Here is a 26,318-nt window from a genome sequence, read left to right as displayed (position 1 = left end):
GGTCATGAGGTGATGAGGGGTTGGGGTAGGTGAGAGGTATACTAAATCTACCAGTCATTTATCTACTCTGTATATTCAGTGCAACCCTTTTGCTATTGTGTTTATAATGGAGTACCCTTTTTGTGTGGATTTCTGCACCACTCTGAATTTTCTGCTCCTTGTTTGTGGTCCCTGTGTGGATATAGGTTATGGTAGTGGGGACCCAATGTAGCTTGGGAGGAGGATGTACTTCCAATCAGGGGGTAGTCCTACTAATGATTATGAGCCCCAGTATCTGTCAGCTGCCTAGAAAGGAAATCCCCAGAGAGACCTGAAAATGCTGGGTTCTTTTTCTTTTGGCAGGAAAGAATTTTGTGGTTTTATTTCTCATTAGAAAACAGGAACAAACCTAATAAAGTCTTGGAGGCTGCTAAAGGTCTAGCTATGTTTCTGTCTTACTGGGGCTGCATCCCTTTTGAGATAGCTGAGGTTATTTATCTGCAGAGCTGTGCCCTTGTAAAGAGGGGAGGGAATGTGACTTTGGTAAGGGACTGTAGCTTTGAAAGATCTATTCAGTGGGCCACTATGGGTGTAGGGCTGGATGCTGGACTTGTGGGGAGCAGACTGTCTTGGAATAGTTCACCACACTGGTGGGTCACAGAACCACATGAGATTGGAGGTGGCTGGCAGTCAATCCCCACTTACCCTGCTATGGAAGGGGACACATAAGACTCTGGGCATAGTGAGAAGGAAACACTGCAGCAAGCTCAGCTAAGGTTTCTTGGGTGAAAATCAGAGGGAGGTCTGAAAAACAAACCCTGGGATGCTGAGAGTCTAGGTCTCACATCCTATTTCCCAGCGTTTGCCTCTTCACCTGTTGATCTGCTGGTCACCCAATGGGAACTCTAGGCAGGTGATTCTACATTGGTGTCATTTTCCCAGAAGTTCCCCTCTTCTTGAAATCTTGATAAATGTAAGCATCTCATTCTATTGGCATAGATCTATAATTATGTTCTTTTTATTATCTGTATTTTTAAAAGTTTGATTAATCTCAAGAAGTTTGCATATATTTTTTCAAAGAACTACTTTAGTCCTATTAAATAAGTTCCAAATAACAAAACAGAATGAATACTGAAAAATGAAAAAGTAGGGGCTAATTAAAGTAAAAATAGTCAAGCCAGTTGCTGTTGAGTCAATTCTGACTTAAGGTGGTTTCATGAGTGTCAAAGTCGATCTGTTCTCCATTAGGCTATTAAAAAAATGAACACAACTTTTTATTGTGGATTATGTGGGGGGTTACATTTCTGATCTTCATTTTTGTATTCAACAAGTTTAAAATCGTATTAAACTTGAGAAGCTTTACCTTCCCCCTTTTGTTTTTTCTACCTTTTATTCTTATAAAATCTTACCTTCCCCTTTATCCTAGGTAGTACTGGTTACCTCCTGGGTCATAGGTTCCCAAACTTACTTGGTCTACCACCACTTTTTTCAGAAAGAAAAAATATCATGAAATGTTGTATTTTCATTAGTATCACCGAGTAAGATATTAATGACCTAAACTTTTTAGATTATAAAAATGATCAGATTGGATGAAAATATCAACATAGACAGTATATATTTGCTCTTCTTCATGTTTAATAATCTCCATTCCCATAACCTCTTGCTTCCCATTCCCTCCCTTTTACTCCCACTTCTGGCCATCATCAAAGTCTATTTCTTTTTGCATAAAAACCTTATCTCAATTTTTTTCTCATACAACAGTTATACTTTTGTGATTTCTAAGTTCATTCATTATAAAGTCCTCCAAATCCATCCATGTTTTGAGGTGTTTCACAATTTCATCATTTCTCTTTAGGGATGCTTTGTGTGTATGTACCAACATTTATTTATCCATTCTTCCACTTACAAGCATTTCAGTTCCTTACATCTGTTCATGTTACTAGTTTTACTTCTTTAGGATAGAGACTGAGTAAAAAGTTTGCTGAGTGATATGTTACTTCTATTTCCATATCACGTTGTTGAGTGGTTGTGCAGTTTTACAGTTCCACCAGCAATGTAAGAGTGTTACAATTTCTGTGTGTATTATCCACTAATACTAATATCCCCATCGCCATCAAGTCAATTCTGACTCATAGCAATCTTATAAGATAGTATTGAGTTGCTCCCTCGGGTTTCCAAGGTTACAACTTCCTCCAGCAGAGTGGCTGGTGGTTTTGAACTATTAACTTTGTGGCTAAGTGCCCAAAGCAAGAGCCACTCTGCCGACAGAACTCCACATTCTCTTCAGCATTTGCTATTTTCTGTTTTTTTAAATGATTAATTTATGCTTTTGGTTTTCCTTAAAAATATTTCCATCAATGCCAGTGTGAGGCAGTATCTCATCATTGTTTAAATTTGAATCTTTCAAATGGCTAGTGATTGCAAGTAATTCTTCAGATGTTTGTTAGCTACCTGGATGTCTTCCTTGGTGAGTTGTCTGTTGATAGCCTCATCCCATATTTTAATTGGATTATTCATCTGTTTTTGGCCGTTGTTGAAGTCATCTATGGATCTGATATACTAATTCCTTGTCTGATATTATTGCTAAAAATGTTTTCCCAGTCTGTGGGTTCTCTTTTTACTCTTTGATGAAATATTTTGATGCATATAGTGTCTTGTTTTAAGGAGATCCAATTCATCTATTTTGTCTTCTGCTATGTGCTTTTTGTTTTATAATTTATTTATGCCATTTATTGGGGCCTTTAAGTGTATCCCTACTTTTTCATTGATAATCTTTATAGTTTGGGTATTTACATTGAGGCCTTTGATCCACCATAATTTTATTCTTGTAAATAGAGTGAGATAACACATCATAGTTCAATCTTATGCAAATGGAGAGGAGCACTGATGGTGTTGTTACCCTTTGGGATGAGATCCACATGATCAGCCGTTCAACACCATGGCAACTCTGCTGGAGGAAGACTGTGCTTTCTACTCTTGTAAAAACACTTAGGGTGCCACTATGAGTCAGTGTTGACTTACTGGCAGTCTGTTGAGTTGAGGTGCAAATGGAAATATAATTTTCCCCTGCTGCTTGTTGAGGCGATAATCTCTTCCCACTTTAATGTATTTTGTCCTTTGTCAAAGAGCAGATGTCTGTAGGTCAATGGATTCATTTCTTAGGTGTCTATTCTGTCTCATTGGTGAACATATCTATTGTACCAGTATCAGGTGGTTTTGACTACTAAGTACCAGGCTGTGTATTTGGTTTTGAACTTGGGATAGAGGAGGCCCTCAACTCTGTTCTTCTTCTAAAGTAGTGACTTTATTATCTTAAGCGTCTTTCCTCTCCATATAAAGTTGGTGGCTAATTTCTTTAAAGAAAGATGTTGGCATATTGCATAATCCATTTAGACTGCATTGTGCAGTATTGACATCGTCACAATGTTAAGTATTCCTATCCATGAACATGGAACATTCTTCTGATCATGTACTTGTACAAGACCCATATTTTTATTTCTATTTATACTGGTAGATTACTTTGATTGATTTCCTTTTTAAAATAATATTATTGGTACTCTATCCACATATCATATAATTCAATATTTCAATCATATCAAGAAGAGTTGTACAATTACCACAATCAATTGTAGATTATTTTCTTCTTCTGTGTACTCATTTTTATTCATGTAACTTTTTTTGATTTTGGCAAAAATATACAAACAAAACATTCTACAATTCAACAAGTTCTATATTTCAACAATTCATTGCCATTGATTATACTCTTCATGTTGTACAATGATTATTGATATCCCTCTCCAAATTGTTACACCACCATTAAAATAAATTCAATGAATTTGGTGTTGAACTAGAAAAAATGAATTTCATACAGTGAAGATATGCTACTTCTATAAATTTGGCTGACAGGTGAGTGTATAAAATACTAAAAAATTTAACCTTGTTTTAAAACTAAAAGTAATATTAATTTTCTCATGTTAAAATGGAGATTACTATTTTCATGAGTATAACCCTTAACTGTGCTTACTTTGTGAAGGATTTGTGAGTAGGAATTAGTTTCATTTAATTTGTTCTAGGGGGCAAAAGCAGAATTTGTCTACTAATACGTCTTTTATAAAATACTTGGAATAATATAAAAACATAATATTCACATAGCAAAGATATCTTCAGGTAATGAATTCTATATTAAAGACAATTCCCTATTATTGTAATGAAAGTAACTCAGAGAAAAGAATTACTTTCACAAACAATAGGAAAAAGGACATTTAAAAATATTAATACTTATGTGTGCTTCCAAACCAATTTCCATTCATTTGCTTGTCACTCATAGCAACTGTATGGGGCAGAGTCTAACCATCCCATAGGGCTTTCAGGTCTGTGATTTTCAAGGAGGATTGGCACATCTTTCATCCATAGAATGGTTAGTGGATCTGAAATACAAAGCTCTACATAATAATGTAGTTTCTGATATTTAAAAATTAAATCCAAATGTTTACTTAGTTAAGCCCATGTTACAAGGGTAATACAGCCTCACTTCCATCTAAGATTTAGTTAAAAAGATGTTTCATTTGTATATGATGGCAAAATAGGAAACTGTATCCCACTATTTGTAATATATCTACAAACATAATGGCACTGCTTTGTTTTTTGTTATAATATCAATGTATAAATGTAAGATTTTCCTACATGTATAAATGTAAGATTTTCACAATATAACAACATACAAGGTTAAGTCAAATACTAGTGATACAAAATCATAGAAATTTTAATAAATAAAAACACTCAAATGTGAAGCTATTGTTTCTCAACATATCCATCATCGAAATCTATAGATTGTGAAAGTTGTCTTTCAATCTTTCCAATCATTCACCAAAGAATTCCGTGCTATTTGATTTATACCATGTCAAAATGGCATTAATACTAGTTTGATATCCTTGAAAAGCTCAAATCATGTTATGTCATTAGGGGTCACTCTCTTGACATTATGTTATATGTTTTTCTGGTATATGAAATCCAGGATTGATGAGCCTATAGGAACAGTAAGCAGAATAAGGGTTTTGAGGGGGTTGAGGTGCAGGGTGTATAGTGGTGGTGGTGGTGATAGATTAAAGCAGTGGTTCTCAGCCTTCCTCAGGCCGCGATCTTTTAATACAGTTCCTCATGTTGTGGTGCCCCCCAAGCATAAAATTATTTTGTTGCTATGTCATAACTGTAATTTTGCTACTGTTATGAATCATAATGTAAACATCTGATATGCAGGATGTATTTTCATTGTACACATAATTAAAGCATAGTGATTCAGCACATAAAATATGTAATTATATATTGTGAAATATTTATTTCTAAATACAAATACATGAAATTTTGTCTTGAAGCATGGTGTAGCATGGGTAGCAGTCTTAATATAACACCAGAATATTGCATTGCAGGTGTAAAAAGTCAACGTCAGTGCAAAGGTGGAGATAGCTTCTTTTTAACCAGATCAGCATATCTGCATGTGGGCAGGCATGCCTGCAGATGGATAGCGGAGTGGTGTCTTGGTTCCTAAGACCATCAGAAATATGTGTTTTCTGATGGTCATAGGTGACCCCTCTGAAAGGATTGTTTAACCACCAAAGGGGTCATGACCCACAGGTTGAGAACTGCTGGGTTAAAGAAAGATGATGTCCGGAGTCCAAGAAAAAAAAAGAATGGAAACTCTTTATGGTAGCTATTGTACAATACTGCTTGATATGATTGAACTATAAAATGAGATGATTTATCTATTAACTCCCAATTAAAATGTAAAAAAAGAAAGAATGATCCTGTAAGACAGAATAGAATTTCTCCTTAGGTTTTGCAGACTTTAAATCTTTATAGAAACAGACAGCCTCATTTTTCTCTTGCACAGAAACCGGTGGGTTTGAACCACCAACTTTGTGGCTAGCGCCCAATGCTTACCCCATGAGGCCATTAAAAAGACCATAATTTGGATCAGAAACACCTTAGTCATCAAAGTGGCATCTTAAGAGTGAATCTTAATGTAAAACATGGAATTTAGTTCATAATAATGTGTTTGCATTGGCTTAGAAATTGTAACAAATGTACCACACCAATGTGAGATGCTAATAATAGTGGAAACTATGCACAGGGAAGGGGATTATGTACAGCTTCTCTGTACCAACGGTTCAATCTTTCTGTAAACTGTTCTAAACTGTAATTTATTCTGTAAACTGTTCAAAAGGATCAAGTCCAAAAACCCAAGAATGCATGAAATAGATTGAACTCTTAAAATATTTCTTCACAATTGGACCCATAAAAATGGTACTCCTTGTTTCAGGAGAAAAAAAGACTTATTGCTTTGCAGTCCTATTGAGTAGTTCCACTCTGTCTTCCAGGGTTGCTATGAGTTTGAATCCACTCAATGACACAGTGCTTTGTTTTTTTGTTTAAAACCAATATTGTACCTTCAATCCGAACAGGTGTGTTACATAGGTTGAATCCTTACACTCACATAATGTAACACATATGATTTTAAACATAGCAAGTTCCTGGAATTGCTTACATCTGTGTGATGACATTAGCCATACAACATATTATCAGAAGAAGGAATTGTTTATTCTAAAACCTTTATCCCATATTAATTCAATCATCAGAAAGGGAAGCTAACTGGATGGACTTTAAAAAGAAAGTTCTAAATATGGGTGATGTAATCCTTAATTCAGATCAGCTACATTTTAACAGAGTGCCTTTAACTGAAGGCACTAAAATATTCCTATATTAAAATTACACAAACTGTATTTGGAAAAAGTATTGGGAAACTCAAACTCACCTAATGCTGTTCTTGCTGGTGTTGCATCTTTTTTGATCCAAAATGACACCCAGGAAAGTACCACAGTCAGTATACAGGGAATGTATGTCTGAATAGTAAAGTATCCCATTCTTCTACTTAGTTCAAAATATATAGTCATGACAAAATAATCACCTGTAATAAGATAATGTTAAAAATAAGACAATTTTCTCATGTGAAAATAGCTTAAGAAATAATTTCTAAAATATTTTGTTAAATGGATGAGTTGGGCAATAATGTTACAATCACACAATGTCAAATAAGGGAATAATAAAAAATGTTGATATTTTAAAATTTAATTGTTTTTAGTATCCATCATTTTGCAAGACATTTTGCAAGTCATTGTGAAACAGCAAAGGAGCCCTAGTAGTGAAGTCACTAAATCTCGGCTACTGATCGAAAGGTAAATAGTTTAAAGCCCCCAGCCACTTCTCAGGGAGACGGATGCACCTTTTCCTTCCATATAAATGTATAGCCTTGGAAACCCAATGGAGAAGTTCTGTTCTGTCCTATAAGGTTGCTGGAAGTTGGAATCACTTGAAGACAATGTTTGTGTCTTTGTTTGGTAAGACACCAAAGTAAATGCGTGGATTGGCAAGGAGACAAAACTGTCCATCTACTCCACGATGGCCAGGTCCAACAGCCTTCCCACTGAGTAACAGAAAAGAAACTCAACTCTCAAACAGTGTTAAGAAATTTCTTCATTAATAAAAAGCTGTTATATTATGTATGGTCATGTGTTACAGACTTCTGTTTCTATTTTGTTATATCGTCCATTTTAGCCTATTGGCTTTGTGCTTTATGTTTTACTTAATATTGTTAGATTCATTTTATTTGTTCCTGTCTCTGGCACCTAAGCTGTGGCAATCCAGAAACAGAAGGAATAATTTACGGCATTCAGGGTTGAAGGAAGATTTATTAACAACTTGTGATCTGCAGATGGCCGTAGCAGAAAAAAATATTTACCCATCCCTGATCTATTTCAATGTGAATCTCTAGAAGTAGAGTAATTTTTTCCTCACTATGTTTAAAATTTTTCACTGTGAAAATATTTCAATTAAATTTTAATTTTATCCTATAAAGTTATTGTACATCATATGTGGTACTTAGTTCTAGGCCTCTCTCTCTCTCTCTCTCTCTCTCTCTCTCTCTCTCTCTATATATATATATATATATATATATATATATATATATATATATATATCTGTTTCTATGGACTTGTAGGCTCCCCATGCATGTTGTATGAATGTAATAATCAATGAATAATATGGACAATGATATTATTAAATTTTGATCACTCTATTATTAGTATCCAGAAATAAATATCTTATGTTTATATACCTTGCAAAAATTGTACTTAGTTTTCTAAATATTCTGTTCCTTTTAATTTAGAAAATCTTATCCTTCTTGAGCAATTCAAATTTTGATTATTTTGCCCAATTCTTCCTTCACACTTTTGTACTGGCAAATATCTTCAATATTGAATACAAAGAGGCATCTTGGACATTCTTTTCTTGTTTTCATTATCTCCTTTCTTCCTGATTTATTATAACTTTATTAGTATGCCTTGTTTTCAGGAGGCCTGGTCTCTAGATCTGTGTATTCCTACATTTTAGAATTTTTCTTTTGCAGAAATGCTTTAAAGGTGTTATTTTGCTTTCTTTGTTCTTTCTCCTCCTTAGGAACATTGTTAGGTATTTGTGATTATTCTTTGACAATCTATTCTTTTCTTCTGTCCATTCATTCTCTGACACACTTTAGTTTCTTTCATTGTTGTTGTTGTTAGTTGTAACCTATGTGGTTCTGACTCATAGCAACCGTATGTACCACAGAATGAAACATTGCCTACACCTTTTCCATCCTAACATTTGATGTTATGCTTGAGCACACTGTTGCCGTCGTTGTGCTAAACCAGCTTTCAAGGTTCTTTCTTTTTTTGGTTAATCCTCTACTTTACTGAGCATGATATCTTTCTCCACACACTGGGTCTCTTGGTAACAATTAGAAAGTAAGAAATGTGGAGTTTCATCATACTATCTCATAAGGAACATCCTGGCCATACTTCCTGTCAGGCAGATTTGCTTGCTCTTGTGGACTCCCAAGGCACTTTCAGTCGTCCTTGCCAACATCCTAATGCACGCGCATCAGTTCTCCTGGAGTCTTCCATACTCACTGGTCATCTTTCAAATGTATACGAGACAACTGAAAATACTGAGATGTCGGTTGGGCACTTTATAGTTCTTAAAGTGGCATCCTTGCCATTCTATTTAGCATTTTAAATATGTCTTGAACACCAGAGTTGTCTGGTGCAATATGTTGTTGGATTCTTCGATTTCAGCCTCCATGAGCATCGACTGTGTGTCCGCATAAAATGAATGGTTGACAATGCCATTCCTTTCTCTGTCCTGATGTCGTCTGTCTGTCCAGCCGCAAGAATTTCCCAAGTTCTGCTCATGCTGTTCTTCATGTTCCTATGGGCTTTATCAGCATATTATACCCTATTACTGCTACTTCTGCTTTAGCTTTCATTATTGATCACTGTATTTTATTTGCTAATGATCTTCAAACACTCTTATTTCATGTGATCTATGTTTTGTTGCTGTTATTGTGACTGTCTTCTGTTGTTATTGTTAGGTTCCAGTGAGTCGGTTCTGACTCCTCGAGACCCTAGGTGCGACAGGACAAAAACACAGCCTGGTCCTGTGCTGTCCTCACAATTGTTCTTATGTTTCAACCCACATCACAACCCAAATGCTCCCAAGAGACAGGTATGGTGAGAATTAATCTCATCTACTTTGGACATGTTGCTAGGAGAGATCAATCCCTGGAGAAAAAGATCATGTGTGACAAGTGGGGGTAAAGTGAAAAAAAAAAAAAGGAAAGCCTTCAACAGGATTGATTGGCAAGATTGATTGATACCTCGGCATATGTCCCATTTGTCTTTTCATTCCTTGAGTAGGTGTTTCTCTACTGAAGACTGGTGACAGCAGAAGTCAGCTCAACAAAATTGGTGGCCTACAGATGTTCTCTAATCTCTTTGCTGCCTGTCTCCGTTCAGTCTTCTTTTTGGGAGCCTTTCCCCTTTTGGAACCTCTCTTTGTGAAAGTGCCATGGCTTAGCCCTGAGATGTCTCCCCTCCCATTCGGTCTTGTCGGTCAGTTTGTCATGCTGAGGGGGTCTGTGTAGTGCTATGACGCTGGGAGCTATCCCACTAATATGTCAAATACCAGTAGAATCACTGTAGTGGACAGGCTTAAGTGGATCTTTGAAATCAAAACAAATTAAGAAGAAGGACATAGTGATCTAATTCCAAAACAGCCACTGAAATCCTTACAGATACGAGAAGAACAATGTTTCATGTAGTACTGGATGGTGAGCACTCAGGTAGCAAGGCACTCGAAATACAACTGGGGAAGAACTGCCTCTTCATGGCAGAGTCAATCTTAAAGACATAGAGAAGTAAAGCCTACAAGAGCTTCTTTGCTGGGGTGGTTTAGCTCAAAATAAGAAGGGGGAAAGAAGGAAACTCTCAGTAGTAATTACAATGTGGAAGTTGCAAAGTATGAATCAAGAAAATGGTAAGTTATTTAAAATGTAAACTTGAGAAAGTATTATCATGAAATGGGTGAAGAACTGGCATTAGAAAACTATGCTCAGTGGTTCTCAAGCGGAAAGAACTGAAGAAAAATCTAACATTTGAATTGAAATATTGCATGATTCTATGGGCAAGCGATTGAATGACTAAGGAAGAATCAAACAACGAGAATTTCAGAACACTTAATTTTTTGCAAGCGGCACACAGACATCGAGGCAGTTTTGAACCAAATAAATGGATACTACATGGTTTAAAATTTTTAAAAAGCATGCCTCAAGATTGTATCTTTTTCACTATATTTATACAAACTATGCTGGTAATATGATCTGAATCATACGAATATATGAAGAACGTAGTGTCACGATTGGCGCAAGACTCCTTAGCAGACTCCAATAGGAACATGGCACAGCTTTGCTTCCTGATTGCAAAGAAAGATATGAAACATTGGTGACCATTAAAACTTCCCTATTTGCCAACTTAAAGAAAACATTGTCCCCACATCTGGACCAAGAAGCAACATCATGATAAGTGAGGCAAATACTAAAGTTGTTAAGGATCTTCTTTCACTACATTTGCTAACCAAAGCCCATGGAGGCAGCAGTCATGAATGCATTGGCCACATCTGCTTCAAAGCAGCTTCCTTCAAGTATTAAAAAGCCAGGAGGTCACTTTGAGGTCTAAGGTGTGCCTGACACCGGCTTTGGTATTTTTAGTGGAAAATATGCATGCAAAGGCTGAATGATCAATAAAGATCATAGAAGAATTTTTGCACTAGAATTATACTGTTTGCAAAGAATATGGAATATACCACAGACTGCAAGCAACAACAAACACATTTGTCTTGGAAGAAGGATGTCAGAATGCTCCCTAGAGGTGAAGATAGTAATTCTTCACCTCACTTTCTTCAAATATGTTATCTAAATGACGTCAAGCTGGTTAAAGCGGAGGGTCAGCGAAAAAGAAAGACTCCTAGAAAGGTGGATTGCCACAGTGGCCACACCAATAAACTCAAGCAACAACAACACAGATTGTGAGGATGGTACAGGACTGGATATTGTTCTCTTGTGTCAGAGTCAACTTGAGAGCCCTGAAGATAAACAGTGACATCCTGTTTTATTTTCTTGGGCACCTCATCTAATTTCACAGGGTTTTAAAGGTTATCAATGTCTCAGAGAATTATGCCTTTATTCTGGAACACTTTATGAAATTCCAGACTAATATGCCTGCTAGCATTCCAATGTGCCCACACAGATATCTAAATGGCATGTCAAACTCAGAAAGTCCCCAATGAACTCCAGTTGCTCTTCCTTTCTACTCTATAACCAGCTAGTTCACCTACAATTTTTGCTGCTAGGCAAATGGCATTGTGTCTTTCTAGTTCCCCAGTACTACAGCCAAGCCACCTTTGATCCTTCTTCCATCATACTGCATACTCATCATAGTTAGATTTTTGTGGGAACTTGGCTGGGCCAGTATTCTCAGTGTTTTGTCATTAAGACATAGTAATCCTCCACGATGTAACCTCAAACAATATAATCAACTCCAAAATGGGATGTGCAGTGAGCCCCCCATCAGTTGTAAGAAGATTAGGTTTGGAAGGCAATCCTGTCTTTCAGGTTTCACCTCTGATGCATTTGTAAGAAAGTTCGCTCAGTAGTGTGACCTGCTTTGCATGGAAAAGCGTGCTTGCTTTTTAGCTGGGTCTGGATCTTCCCCCGGCCCATTGACCTCTGGTTCTCTGGACTTAAATCAATAGTCTGCCATATTGCCTATCAATCTTGGGATCCATGAGCAGTCAGCAGCTATCCATATGACTTGTCATCTAGCTTACCAATCTTCGATTCTTCCTGCTTTATATCCACTGGTCTATCGTCTTCCTTCTGATCTTGGGTTCGTCAACCCCCAAAGTCACTGAAGTCAGTAGCTTTCATCTTAGCATGACTCATGATCTTGGAATCTACCTAAATTTGGACGGGACTTGCATACATCCAAAACTATGTGAGTGATTTTCTTGATATCAGTCTCTCTCTCTCTCTCTCTCTCTGGACAGATGGATGACATGTAGATATGGACATGGAGCTTTGCTTCTCTGGAGAATTCTGACTAAGGAAATATCCAATACATGAAAACATTCATAAAAACATTCAGATTCAAAGCACATGCTATTATTTCCATGTATGGATAATACATAAATAATTCAGGAAGCATGGGATCCAAATTAAATTAGTTATTGTACTAAAAAGAATTGGTCAATATTAAGTCTTACCAAGAGAAAGTATATAATAGAGAACCAGTGATATAGAAGGAGGATGTTAAAACTTCATTGAAGGTATTACTGAAAAACAAGACTCCAGGAACTGACAGAGACAAACAACATGGCTGTATAGTCAGAGCCACCTGATTTCCTCTCTCAAGAAAAACTTCTGAAATTGTGGAAAGGTTTCAGCAGTCTGAGTTCCAGATCCTACTCTGAGAAAAGCAAATACATGCTGAGGGTGCTTTGATGGAGAAACTAACAAAAATCATTTGGAGGGGTAGGGGTATCCTAGATTCTGTTTTGCCCCAGCAGGACACCCAAGGCCCTGGTCCATTCTACTCCAGACCACAGTGGTAATGTACTAGTTCCCGTCCTTTCTCCAACACTTATCAACACCATTTCTTCAACATAAATGGGGAAATGTTGAGTGGGAACTTGGCCTGGAGGATACATGGGTTTCTGAGCCCTGGGAATGATAGGGTCTAGATTTCCTCATTGCCTATAGGTTGGATTGGGGGGATGTGGGTCTTCCGTGGACTGGATCCCAGCATGTGGATGGACCTCTTGGAGGCTGGATTTTGGCAGGTTTCCCCCAGAACATCAAGAGGACTGACCAACTCCTATTGGGTGCAGAATCAAGAAGGCATGAATTAGGGGAGCCAATCAGCTTGGCAGTGAGTGAGCATTTCCCTATGGACCCAGAATTCAAAGTGCTAACGCCTATCTGCTCTTAAGCCCCATGCACGAATAGTAATAGTACCCAACACCGATATACAGGTCCCACAGGAGAAAGTTTTGGTGATTGCTGTTCTAATTGGTTTCTTCTTTCCCCTACCATGCTGTTTCGCTCGATAATTTCTAGGTAACCCCCTGGTGACTTAGGAATCAGCCTCAAACCAGGACTTTGAATGAGAGCCTTTTGGTTCTGCTAAAGGTAGACTGATGCCAAATTGTCTGGCCACCCTTCACTACTCATGTTCTACAACAGGTAGGTGAGGATAACTCTGTATTCAGAGTCATTAAAAAAAGTGAATAAACAATAACACAATGTCTCCAAAGCAGCAGTTGATTTCTGCACAGTTTCTAACACAGGAGTAAACAACACAATTAGCTATTGCATATGCAGATAAGGATCCAGAGGAACTCCCGGTGGAGGAGAAGACTATAGATCTTCCTGTGAGGGATATTATAGCAAAGATCTCTAGTTACTTTAAAGAATTTAGAAAAGTAGCAGCATACACAATAACAGAAATTAATGGGATTCCCATATACTAGTAATGGGAATTCTGAAAAAAAAATCAAGAAAACAATATCATTCACCGTAGCCATATACACACTGAAATATCTAGGAATAAACCTAATCAAAGAAACGAAACCCACAGAATATGAAACCTAAAGAGATCTACACAAATGGAAGACTAACTAACCCTCCTTCATGGATAGGAAGACGCAATATTTTGAAAATGTCAATACTACCTACAACAATCTAAAAAATTCAATCCAATTCTGTAGCAGTTACATAATCTCCTTTCAATTTGAGCCAATGGATGGTCTAGCATGTCAATCAGGTTGCAGCTTGATGATCTTGCTTGGAGGCATAATGGAGATAAAGAGGACATTGGAGTCTAGACTGAGTCTCTCTCCCTTCCCTTTCCTCTTGTTAAGACACTTAGATAGCTGGAGGAGACATATGGAGACCTTCACCACCACTGAGATGCTTCTCCCATCACTGGATCCACAAGACTTTCCATCCACTGACCTATGTTCTTCCTGCACTCAGCGTTATTACATGTGCTGTGTGTCTGAAGAGGAATTTATAGACTGCTGTCGGACATATGGGCTAATATTGGACTTATGGACTTGATCTGGACTGGGCTGGGGTGCTTTCTTAATACACAATTCCTCTTTTATATAAAGCACTTTCCTGTACATTTATGAGTCTTCCTAGATTTGTTTCTCTTATCTATCCAGACTAACACAAATGCAAATCCCATCATCATTCTGTAAAGAAATGAAAAAATTAACTACCGATTTCACATGGAGAGGGAAGAAGTCCAGGATAAACAAATAACTTATCAAAAAGAAGAACAAAGTAGGTGGTCTTGCACTGCCTGACCTCAAAACACAGTCAGAGTTCTCAAAAGAACACAGTGCTGTATAATGCTAGAAACATAGACTCATGGAACAGGGCGGAAAACTCAGAAATGAAAATGTTGGCCTACAGTCAATGGATTTTCCACAAAGGCCCAAAAAACATTAAATGGGAAGGGGATGCCATCTTTAATAAATGGTGCTGGAAAAACTGGATATTCATCTCCAGATGAATAAAGCAAGACCTGTACCTCATCAGATGCACAAAACCTAATTCAGAGTTAGATCAAGACCTAAGTGTAAAACCCAAAGCTATCAGGACCATTGACGAGAAAATTGGGACAAATCTAAGGGACCCAGTGCAGGGTATACAAAGGCTAGCAGATGTAACAAAGGAAGCACACACCATAGAGGACAAAATAGATGAAATCTTTAATTGAACAAGAAATCATAACCATAATTAATATATATGCCTCAAAAGAAAAACAATAAAATGCATTAATCAAATTCTTACAGAAATGAAGAGACAAATAGATAATAATAAAATAATACTAGGAGACCTCAATACATCACTTTTGATTAAAAATCTATCAGCCAGAAAGAAAATCAAAGATTAAAAACATTAAATATAACAATCAACTTGGTCTCATAGACATATATAGAATACTTCACTCAACAAAAGATCATTTCATTTTTTCTTTTGATGCTCACATACTCTGGACTTGACGATACTTTAGGCAATAAAGCAGCACCAACACTAAAACGCATTGAGCTATTACACTCCATCGTTTAAATCACAATGCAGCAAAATTAGAACTCGCCCTTTGTAGAAGTGGGGTTTCAGATGTTCTCTGTTTTTTAAAATGCTCTTTCATTTTGGGTATAAGTTGATCCCTCATCCTTGCTTTGTGTTGCATCTTCCTGTTGCCTAGTGATTGAGAGTAAGTTCTTATGTGTTTGTTAACCATTTGAGAGCCATTTTTAAAGTCAGTTTTTGGGGGGCTTGTACAATCCATCCATCCATCCATTGTGTCAGGCACATTTGCATATATGTTGCCATCATCATTCTCAAAACATTTGCTTTCTACTTGAGCCTTTGGCATCAGCTCCTCCTTTTTTCCCCTCCCTCCCGGACCCCCCCTCCCCCATGAACCCTTGATAATATACAAATTATTATTATTTTGGCATATCTTACACCATCCGACTTCTCCCTTCACCCACTTCTTCACTAGACAGCGTTCCTCAGGGAAGAGGTTATATGTAAAGCCTTGTAATCTGTTCCCCCTTTTCCCCAACCTTCCCTCCACCGTCCTGGTATCACCACTCTCACCACTGGTCCTGAGGGGGGTCATCTGTCCTGGATTTCCTGTGTTTCCAGTTCCTATCTGTAACAGTGTACATCCTCCGGCCCAGCCAGATTTATAAGGTAGCATGATAGTGGGGGAATCATGATAGTGGGGGGGGGCTGGAAGCATTCAAGAACCAGAGGAAAATTATATGTTTCATCATTGCTACACTGCACCCTAAGTGGCTCATCTCCTCCCCGCAGCCCTTCTGTAAAGAGATGTCAAATTTCCCACAAATTGGCTCTGGGTCCCCACTCTACTCCCCCTCACACACAATGCTATGATTTTCTTTCTTTTTTTGTCTTTGGTGCCTGATACCTCAAATGCATCAAGCACATTTGCATATATGCCACCATGACCATTTTCAAAGCATTGTCTTCCCACTTGAGTCAGTGATATCAGCTGACCTCAGCTCCCCATTTCTTCTCCTCTCTCCCCCACCAACCCTCCCTCATGAACCCTTCATAAGTTATAGGTTATTTTTCCCCTATTTTACTTTGTTCTCTGTCACCCCTCATCCACTTTTCTGTTATTCATCCTCCTGGGAGGGGATTCTAGATTTTTCCTTGTGATCGGTTCTCCCTTTCTCCCCCCACCCTCCCCTAATCCTCCTGGTATGTCTACTCTCACTGTTTGCCCTGAGGGGTTATCTATCCTGGATTCCCTGTGTTATGGGCTCTTATCTGTAGCAGTGTGCATGCTCTTGGCTAATTCAATTTGTAAGGTAGAATTAAGGTCATGTTAGTGGGGGGAAGGAAGCACCAAAGAGCTAGAGGAGAGTTGTGTGTTTCATTGGTACTATAGTACACCCTGACTGGCTCATCTCTTCCCAGTGACCCTCTGTGAGGGGATATCCAATTGACTACAGATGGGCATTGGGTCTCCACTCGATGTCCCTCCCCCCATTCACCTTGGGTCTGGTTTTATTCTTGGTCTTAGATGCCTGATACCTGATCCCATTTACACCTCATGATCACACAGGCTGGTGTACTTTTTCCATGTAGGCTTTGTTGCTTCTCAGCTAGATGGCTGCTTGTTTATCTTCAAGTTTTTAAGACTCCAGACACTGTATCTTTTGGAAGGCGAGCACCAGCAGCTTTCTTCACCACATTTGCTTATGCACACATTTTGTCTTTAGTGATCGTGTCGGGAAGGTGAGCATCACAGAATGCCGAATTGTTAGAACAAAGTGTTCTTGTGTTAAGGGAGTACATGAGTTGAGGCCCAATGTCCATCTGAAACCTTAATTCTTAACATATAGATATGAGTACATAGTTCTATTCCCCTCTCATTATATATATATATATTTACATACATACACGCCTGTATTTAGACCTCTATAAATGTCCTTTTCCTCCTGGTTCTTTGCTCTATTTCCTTTTTACTTCTCTCTTGTCTATCATGTTCGGCCTTCATTTGGGTTTAGTAATTCCTCGCTGCTACATTGCCCTTGATTGAACTCCACTAAGCATCCTACAACCTTCCTTCCATTGATTTTAGTTCACTTGTTGTTCCCTTGTCCCTTGGTTGGCTCCCAACCCCTTTCCTTTCTCCCACCTCCTCTTCACCCAAATCCCCCAGGAATCATTGGTCCCATTCTTTTCATCTCTGAACTATTTATCCTGCCTATCTTATCTAGATAGATATGCAGATACATTAATAAGTGCAAAAACCAGGCAAAGCCAAATAAAACAACAAAGGATGTCAAAATCAACAAAACCATAATTACAACAGCAGAAAGCAAGAACAAAATAACAATAAAAAAAGGAAGCCACTGACAAAAATGGAAAAGTCTATATAAAGTTCAAGGTCTGTTTGTTGTTCTTTATGAGTGTTTTCTAGTTGGGTCTAATGGGGTGTCACACTTTGTCTTCCAAATCCATTTTTGGTATTCCCTGGGGGGGCTACATCACTCTGCTCCCCATGCTGCTCTGCTGTATGCCCTCAGTGCCTCGCCCTAGTGTGATGGGACCAGACCGTGCACTATGTCTTCAGTGTTGTCCCCCACAGCGTCATGGTTCAGTGAGGTATGCCGTGTCCCATGATGGAGCCAGCCCTACTGTCATCCCCATGCGTTGTCTGCTCCAAGCAGGAACATCATCCTTGGGGCTTGGTGGGCCAGGATCCTATCCTCCCTCTCCATCCCTTTGCGTTTCTCCCATGTGTTTTAATCCGACGCACCCCTCTCTCCAAACTGTAGAATATCTTAACAATGAGCATGTAATGTATCTGATTTTAACCACAGAATATATGCTGTCAATGCACATGAAAACTGTTAGATGAGCAGGTCAGAAATCTCAGTTTTCTTCTAGTCTTTCCAACACAATGCCATATTGACTCAAATATCACTAGCATGTGATGCCAATCGCCAATTCTGACAGAACTCTAAACCTTGTTGGATAATATTTCTAAGTAAATAACGTAGTTTAATTGAATCCAAATTCTAGGCTTGATGATGAGTGATAAAAATATTCAAATCCTTTTTTCTTCTTTTTACTTTTTGTTGCACAACTATTTTTAATAGATGTAAACCATTGAACTGTTTGGTAATTGAATTATATATCAGTACAGATAGGAACTGGAAACACAGGGAATCCAGGACAGATGATCCCTTCAGGATCAGTGGTGAGAGTGGCCATACTGGGAGGGTGGAGGGAAGGTGGGGCAGAAAGGGGGAACTGATTACAAGGATCTACATATAACCTCATCCCTGGGGGTGGACAACAGAAAAGTGGGTGAAGGGAGACGTTGGACAGTGTAAAATATGACAAAATAATAATTTATAAATTATCAAGGGCTCAGGAGGGAGGGGAGAAAGTGGAGGGAGGGAGAAAAATGAAGAGCTGATACCAGGGGCTCAAGTAGAAAGAAAAAGTTTTGAGAATGATGATGACAACAAATATACAAATATGCTTGACACAATGGATGTATGTGTGGATTGTGAGCAGAATTGTACAAGACCCCAATAAAATGATTTTTAAAACCTGATAAAATAAATATATAACTGTATTCAATAACAATTATCAAACTGTATCTAAATTATAAAATCCAAGAGTGTGAGCTGGAGACGTACAGGAAGATGACAGTTGAGACAGACGTGTTACACAGACCCTCCACAATAAAGACACAAAAGAGCAAATGAAACAGAAACGGATGATAATTCTAGAATCCTGAGCTTCAGAGGACAAGATAGAGCAGTGTGTTGAATACCATCTCAGAAGAAAAGTTGAGCAAAAGCAGCAAGAGAAGAGGAAAATGGGTGAATTGTTAGCTTGCATGTGCGGTGCAGCCACATTGAACTTTCACAGGCAGAACTGATGGATCAAGACAAAGGCCTGATGACACAAATGCACACTGAAGACTGGTAAATAAAAAGGCAGCAGCCTTCACCGCTCTCAAACTCTGCTGGTGGTCAGAAGCCTGGCCAATCCTGAAACTCAGCTACCCAGCAGCTAGTGATAACTCCTGGCCTGCATCACCCCTGCTCCCCTTGAGGTCAGACAGCCCTACTCCTACAAGTGTGTGAACTCCCCCTCATCAGACTAGTGAAATGCAAAGTGTTGGATAAATGGTCTGTCTTTGGCCACCCCCAACATGCCAAGAACGCCTTTCATATGAAGCTGTCCTGCATGCCGATGCCCTTTGGGCCTGAAAGAGTTGCTTCCTGGAACAAGCATCCTGACCTCATTTACCACCCGAGCCAGCACATTTTACTTCTGGATCAGGTTTCCTTAGCACCAGACAATGTCTAGGCAAGTATCTAGGAATCCCATCTAATCAATAGTGTCTAACCCACCCCATCAGACACCTCATCCCATAATCTCCTTAACTGGTGAGTGTCAACTCATGCCCGGTGCCCAGTGTCCCACAGCTTTCTCCTCTTTGCATCCTACTTCTGGTCCAGTTTTTGCCTTTATTACCTCCCTCTCCACTTGTTCTTTTCTCCACAGTGTTTTTATCTGAGATGAAATAAATTAAAATTTTGTCATAATTGCTTATATCCGCAATCAAGGTTAACGGAAGCAGCAGTTAAAAGATCAAAGGACATGGCGCATTGGGTACATTTGTTGCACAAAACCTCTTTAAGATGTTGAAAAGCAAGGGTATTGCTTCGAGGACTAAGAAGTAACAAACTCAAGCCATGCATTTTCAATCACCTCATGTGCATATAAAAGTTGGACCTTAAATCAAGATGATCACAGAAGAATCAATGCACTTGAATGATGGTGCTATCAACGAATACTGAAACCACCATGGACTGCCAAAAGAACCGACCAATGTGTCTTGGAAGAAGTATGCCAGGATGCTTTTTCGAAGCAAGGATGACACTTCATCTCATGTACTTTGGATGGATGTGTTATCAGGAGAGCTTAGTCCCTGGAAAAGGACATCATGCTTGGTAAAGGGGAGGGGCAATGAAAAAGAGGAAGGCCCTTGATAAGATGGATTGACACATGGTTGCAACAATGGGCTCAGACATAGAAACAGGATGACAAATGGACTGGCTACATGGTCCGGCAGATGCGGAAACCAAGAGACCATATCGTCCAGAGACTGAGGATTGGAGAGAGACTTGGCTGCTGTCTGAGAAGAGATTTCCTCTCCACCCCCAATTGGACCCATGACTATATCCTTACTGTTCACTGCTGTTGACTTGTCGTAATCTATTATTTTTCCTGATAAACTCCCTTGCTGTTTACTGCATTATACATTTTTGTTTTCCTTTCATTCGTTCTTCTATTTCACTTTTCCTTCACAGTTAGACTTTTCTTTTGTTGCTCTTTTTTCTTTATTTACCCATCTAGTTTGGCTTATTGTACTTTCTTGCTGTTTTTTTCTTATGTTTTGTTTTGTTTTATTCCCTCATAGTTCACACAGATGGTAGATCTGTTAAGCATGATGGCGATGTTTGTCTGATTAGATTAGGGATATTCGGAAGGAGAAAGTCATCCGAGTCGTCGTCCTTGCAAAGCATCTTGCTGAGAACAGTCTCCCACTCGCAGCCAAGTGTCAGATTTGTCATCGGAGGCCCTCGGGCAATGCTGGTCTGACTGGCTGAAGACTCATAATGGACCCTTACTGTGGGTGGAGAGCTCATGGAAGAGATCCCTGTACAGGAGGATCATACCAAGGTGGACCAGCGGGCTGCTCAGGCTGCTCATTGGGTGACAACAGCCCTTGTTAAAGGAGCTCTGTCCAAAAAGGTTCCTGTTTAGGTCTCATATGCTATTGGAGCTTCGTGCCTATTAGCTATCTCCATTTTTCATTATGACACTTCTCAGAAATTGTGAAGAAGAATTGTTACCTCTTCCTTGGAATTACTGTCAGGGACCTGAATCGAAAGAAATGAATTTATTAGAGGACCTCAACCTATGGCCACTTTGGTAGGGGCAACTTCCCCCCAAAGTCCTTGGCCCATCCCCCAGTCTTGGCGTAGGCTACAGAGAAGCCTTCAAACTTGGAAGGAAAAGGTCCTTCTTTCTGTCTTCTCTTATCGCCTGATAAGTTGCACTCATTCTAACCAACGTAGTGACTTTCAGCTAGCGTGGGGGCAAGTGCAATGAGTGTGCTCTTCTGCCCATAGTGTATTGTTGATCATTATACTGAGTTTAGTGAGCATGATTGATCCATGTAGCTGCTCAGAAACAGAAAAAAAAAACCGGTTGCAAATAATGCTTTAAAATTGAGTCTTTTCCCCTAAAGCTCAATTGCATTGACTTCCTGATTGCATTGGCTTCCCACCAAATGCTGGCACTGCCCTTATAAGGTTCATATAAAGTTCTCACAGTCCCATTAGAGCCGCTTTCTGGCAATATCATAGCTCTGACTGCATGAATCTATAATAGCCTGAGCTCTATTGTGATGGTGAATTCTTCCCTTTTCCTCCCTTTAACTTGATTCATTTCTAATTATGTTGTTCGTTGTCAGGGCAGTTCCAGTTGGAGCTCTAGCCTGACATCATAAAAAGTTAAAAAGATCAGTTACTATTAAATCACCCCCCTGGTTATTATGCTCTTAATTGCTACCTCTTGAGCAACACCAAACTAGAAGGTCTCCACTCTCAGCTGTCTTGGAGGATGTAAGTAATCAGGATGCATGCAATATGGTTTCATTTAGTAATTGAATCTTGTGCATGTTTTAGTACTAGCCAAGCCTCACCAACTCTTAACTCTGGAAAAGCAGATGCTTGGTACCCTTGAAACGTCATAGAGAGAAGTCACAGGTGATAGATAAGGGTCAGTAGGGTATACAATTTGTTACCAGATAAATTTGTTTTCCTATATAATACTGAGCACTCCACATTGCACATAATTCCTCTCAGGAGTTACCGTGATCTTTGTTTCCTTTTCAAAAACAAGTCCTATAAGCATTCTGAACAGCTGGTGTAAGAACAGAGAAAGCAGCCCCCTTCAGAAGACAGTGTTTGGGGCTGAAAGGAGGCAATCCTTTCATGCTTGACTGTCTTCTGATTGCTTACTTTTTATTTGGGGATGTGACATAAGTATAAAGAAAATATTACCTCAGATGGAAGCTTTTTCACAACATTCCTTTAACAAAAGGAACAAACAAACACACTAAAGTTATACCTATAGGGGACTTGTCTGTGTTCACAGAAGGGAGGGTTGAGCTGGTGCAGTGGGCCATGAAGAAAGCTGACTTGGTCGGTGTGGTAGAGCAAAGCCAGCTTGCTTACGTGCTTATGAATTCTGTGAATGTCCTAAACAGAGGTGCCTTTCAAGAGCTACTTTAGGAGGTTTAGTAAATATCTCTGGGTTTCAATTCCATCATTTTAATGAAGGTCTAAATAAAATGCTAGGTTCTATCTAAAAAAAAAGCACAGAGAAAATTGTTGTGGATTGTTGGAATAAAATATATTTAATATCATAAAAATGAACAGGTGTACATTTAAGAAGTTGAACAAACTTCACACAAGAGAAGCCTCATAGGAAAATCACCAAGGCATATCTTATTGAAACTTTCCAAAAACAAAATATGAAAAGTATTCTGGGAGCAGTTCAAGAAAAACAAAATATAACTTGAAAGAAAATCACTATGACTAATCTCCAATTGTTTATCATATATTATGTAGGCAAATAGGTAATGGGATGACATATATAAAGCTCTGAAGGAAAAAAATGAAAATCAAGAATTATATACCCAGCAAAGTTTTCCTTCAAATGTCCTTTTCAGGTAAATGAAAATTAAATAATTGACAAAAACAGGCCAACTTATAAGAAACACTAAAAGGAGTCCTTCAAACAGAGAGCTAACAAGACTAGATAACAATCATAAACTATTTAGAGTTTGTGAACATATGATGGGCCCTGAGAAAGTTTATGGGGAAAAAGGCATTATCTTTTAATTTCATTTTTTTCATGAAAAAATTGAAGTCTATTCATATTATAACACTCTATCACAATGATCTACATGTAACCCCCTCCCAGGGGGACAGGCAACAGAAAAGTGGGTGAAGGGAGATAGCAGTCAGTGTAAGACATGAAAAAAAAATTATCAAGGGTTCATGAGAGAGAGAGGATGGGGGAAATGGGGGATAGGAGCTGATACCAAGGGCTCCAGTAGAAAGAAATGTCTTGAAAATGATGGCAACAAATGTATAAATGTGCTTGACACAATGGATGGATGGATGAACTGTAATAAGAGCCCCCAATAAAATGATTTAGAAAAATAGAGTAACTGATAATTCAGAATGTATATGAATTGTTGAGTGAAAAACTAAGCACTGCTCTGTAAACCTTCACCTAATTCACAATAAAGCAGTTAGAAATTTAAAAAAAAACCAATAACACTTTATCCTAAATTAGTAACACATGTTTTTCTCTTATATTCATGAATTATTCTTCAGGATAGACCAAATCCTAGGTTAAAAAACAAGTCTTAGCACATTTTAAAATATTGAAGTTATACAAAATATCCTTTCCAAACAGAAAGAAATAATATTAAAAATTAACTGGAAGAAAACTCTCTTTTCTTTCTTCCCTGTATTAAAAAAAAATCATGTTATTAAGATCTCATACAACTCTTAAAACAATCCATACATACATCCATTGTGTCCAGCACATTTGTACATTTGTTGCCCATCATCTTTCTATTTGAGTCCTTGGTATTAGCCTCTCATTTTATCCCCTCTCACCCCAAACCCCTCCCTCATGAGCCCTTGATAATTTATAAAGTATTATTATGTTGTCATATCTTACACTGTCCAACATCTCCCTTCACCCACTTTTCTGTTGTCCATCTCCCAGGGAGGAGGTTATGTGTAGATCCTTGTAATTGGTTCCCCCTTTCTATCCCACCTTCCCTCCACCCTCTTGGTATCGCTACTCTCACCACTGGTCCTGAAGGGATCATCTGTCCTGGACTCCCTTTTTCCAGTTCCTATCTGTACCACTGTACATCCTCTGGTCTAGCCAGATTTGTAAGGTAGAATTGGGATCATGATAGTGGAGGGAAGAAGCATTTAAGATCCAGAGGAAAGTTGTAGGTTTCATTGTTGCTACACTGCACCCTGACTAGCTCATCTCCTCGCTGCAACCCTTCTGTAAGGGGATGTCCACTTGCCTATAGATGAGCTTTGAGTCCCCACTCTGCACTCCCCCTTATTCACAATTATATGATTTTTTTTGGTTCTTTGATGCCTGATAACTGATCCTCTTGATAACTCGTGATCACACAGGCTGGCATGATTCTTCCATGTTGGCTTTGGTGCTTCTGTGCTAGATGGCCACTTGTTTATTTTCAAGCCTTTAAGACCCCAGATGCTTTAATCTTTTGATAGCCGGCACCATCAGCTTGCTTCATCACATTTGGTTGTTCACCCTCTTTTTCTTCAGTAGTCGTGTCGGGAAGGTGAGCATCATGGAATGACAGTTTAATAGAACAAAGTGTTCTTGCATTGAGGGAGTACTTGAGTGGAGCCCAATGTCCATCTGCTACCTTAATACTAAACTTATGAATATATACACATAGATCTGTTTCCCCATCATCATATATATATATATTTACATATTTACATGCCTGTATTTAGACCTCTATAAATGCCCTTTGCTTCCTAGTTCTTTCCTCTATTTTCTCTTACTTTCCTCTTGTCCCACGATCATGCTTAGCCTTAATTTGGTTTTCAGTAATTCCTCTTGGTTACATTGCCCTTGATCAAGCCCTATCAGGCCTCTTACTTCCTCCTTGCCCCTGATTTTGGATTACTTGTTCCCTTGTCCCTGGGTTTGCTAACACCACTTCCTTTCCCCCACTTCTCCCTCTCCCATGTTCCCCCGGAACCATTGGTCCAGTTGTTTTCTCCTCTAGATTGTTTATCCAGCCTATCTTATCTAGAGAGACCAGCAGAGATAATAATATGTACAAAGACAAGACAGAACAAAGCAACAGCAATCACAAAAAACCAATGATAAAAGAAGAAAAAAGAAAAGCCTAGAAATAGTTCAAGGTATGTTTGCTGACAGCCAATTCACAGAAAGGACCATATGGCCAGCCTCACTATGAGACAGGACATCCCTCAATGAACCATAGCCTAACAGGGGACAATACTGGAGTCAGAGTGTGGGAATTGCGCCTGATCTGATCCCTTCATACCGAGGCAAAACACTAAGAGCGTGCAACAGAACAGCAAGGGGAGCAGAGCAAGGAAGTCCTGAGGGAGTACCAAATACAGACTTTGGGGCCAGGGCATGGCACCCCTTCAGACATGACCAGAAAACACTCTTCCATATTTATATTAGTTGATGAATTCTTTATTGAGGAATTTCAGTAAATTGGCAAAGAAGGCATGGTAGACTAGTGGTTTCTTGTTTGTTTTTTTTTAAATCATTTTATTAGGGGCTATACACCTCTTATCACAATCCACACATACATCAGTTGTGTAAAGCACATTTGTACATTCATTGTCCTCATCATTCTCAAAACATTTGCTCTCCATGTAAGTCCCTGGCACCAGCTCCTCATTTTCCCCTCCCTCCTTGCTCCCCCTTCCCTCATGAACCCTTGATAATTTATAAATTATTATTTTGTCATATCTTGCCCTGTCCGACATCTCCCTTCACCCACTTTTCTGTTGTCTGTCCCCCAGGGAGGGGGCTCCCCCCTTTGTAATGACATTTTGCTCCTTTATTAATGATGATCTTGATGACAACCCACAGCTCTTCCAGTCTGTGATTAGTGTTAAATGTGTCCAACATGCTCTTGAGGTGT

At 38.8% G+C, this 26,318-nt stretch overlaps 1 protein-coding gene across 1 annotated transcript in view; it reads right to left on the bottom strand.

Moving 5' to 3' along the window:
- GABRG3 (gamma-aminobutyric acid type A receptor subunit gamma3) overlaps positions 1 to 26,318 on the bottom strand; it is a 218,064-nt gene that overhangs the window by 11,907 nt on the left and 179,839 nt on the right. The window contains exon 7 of the mRNA XM_075535553.1: positions 6,788 to 6,940. Coding sequence (XP_075391668.1) covers positions 6,788 to 6,940 — 153 coding nt within the window. The remainder of the gene's footprint in view (positions 1 to 6,787; positions 6,941 to 26,318) is intronic.

The sequence above is a fragment of the Tenrec ecaudatus genome, chromosome 17 (genome assembly GCF_050624435.1).
Source record: "Tenrec ecaudatus isolate mTenEca1 chromosome 17, mTenEca1.hap1, whole genome shotgun sequence".
Lineage (NCBI taxonomy): Eukaryota > Metazoa > Chordata > Mammalia > Afrosoricida > Tenrecidae > Tenrec > Tenrec ecaudatus.
This window is presented reverse-complemented; position numbering and strand designations above follow the sequence as displayed.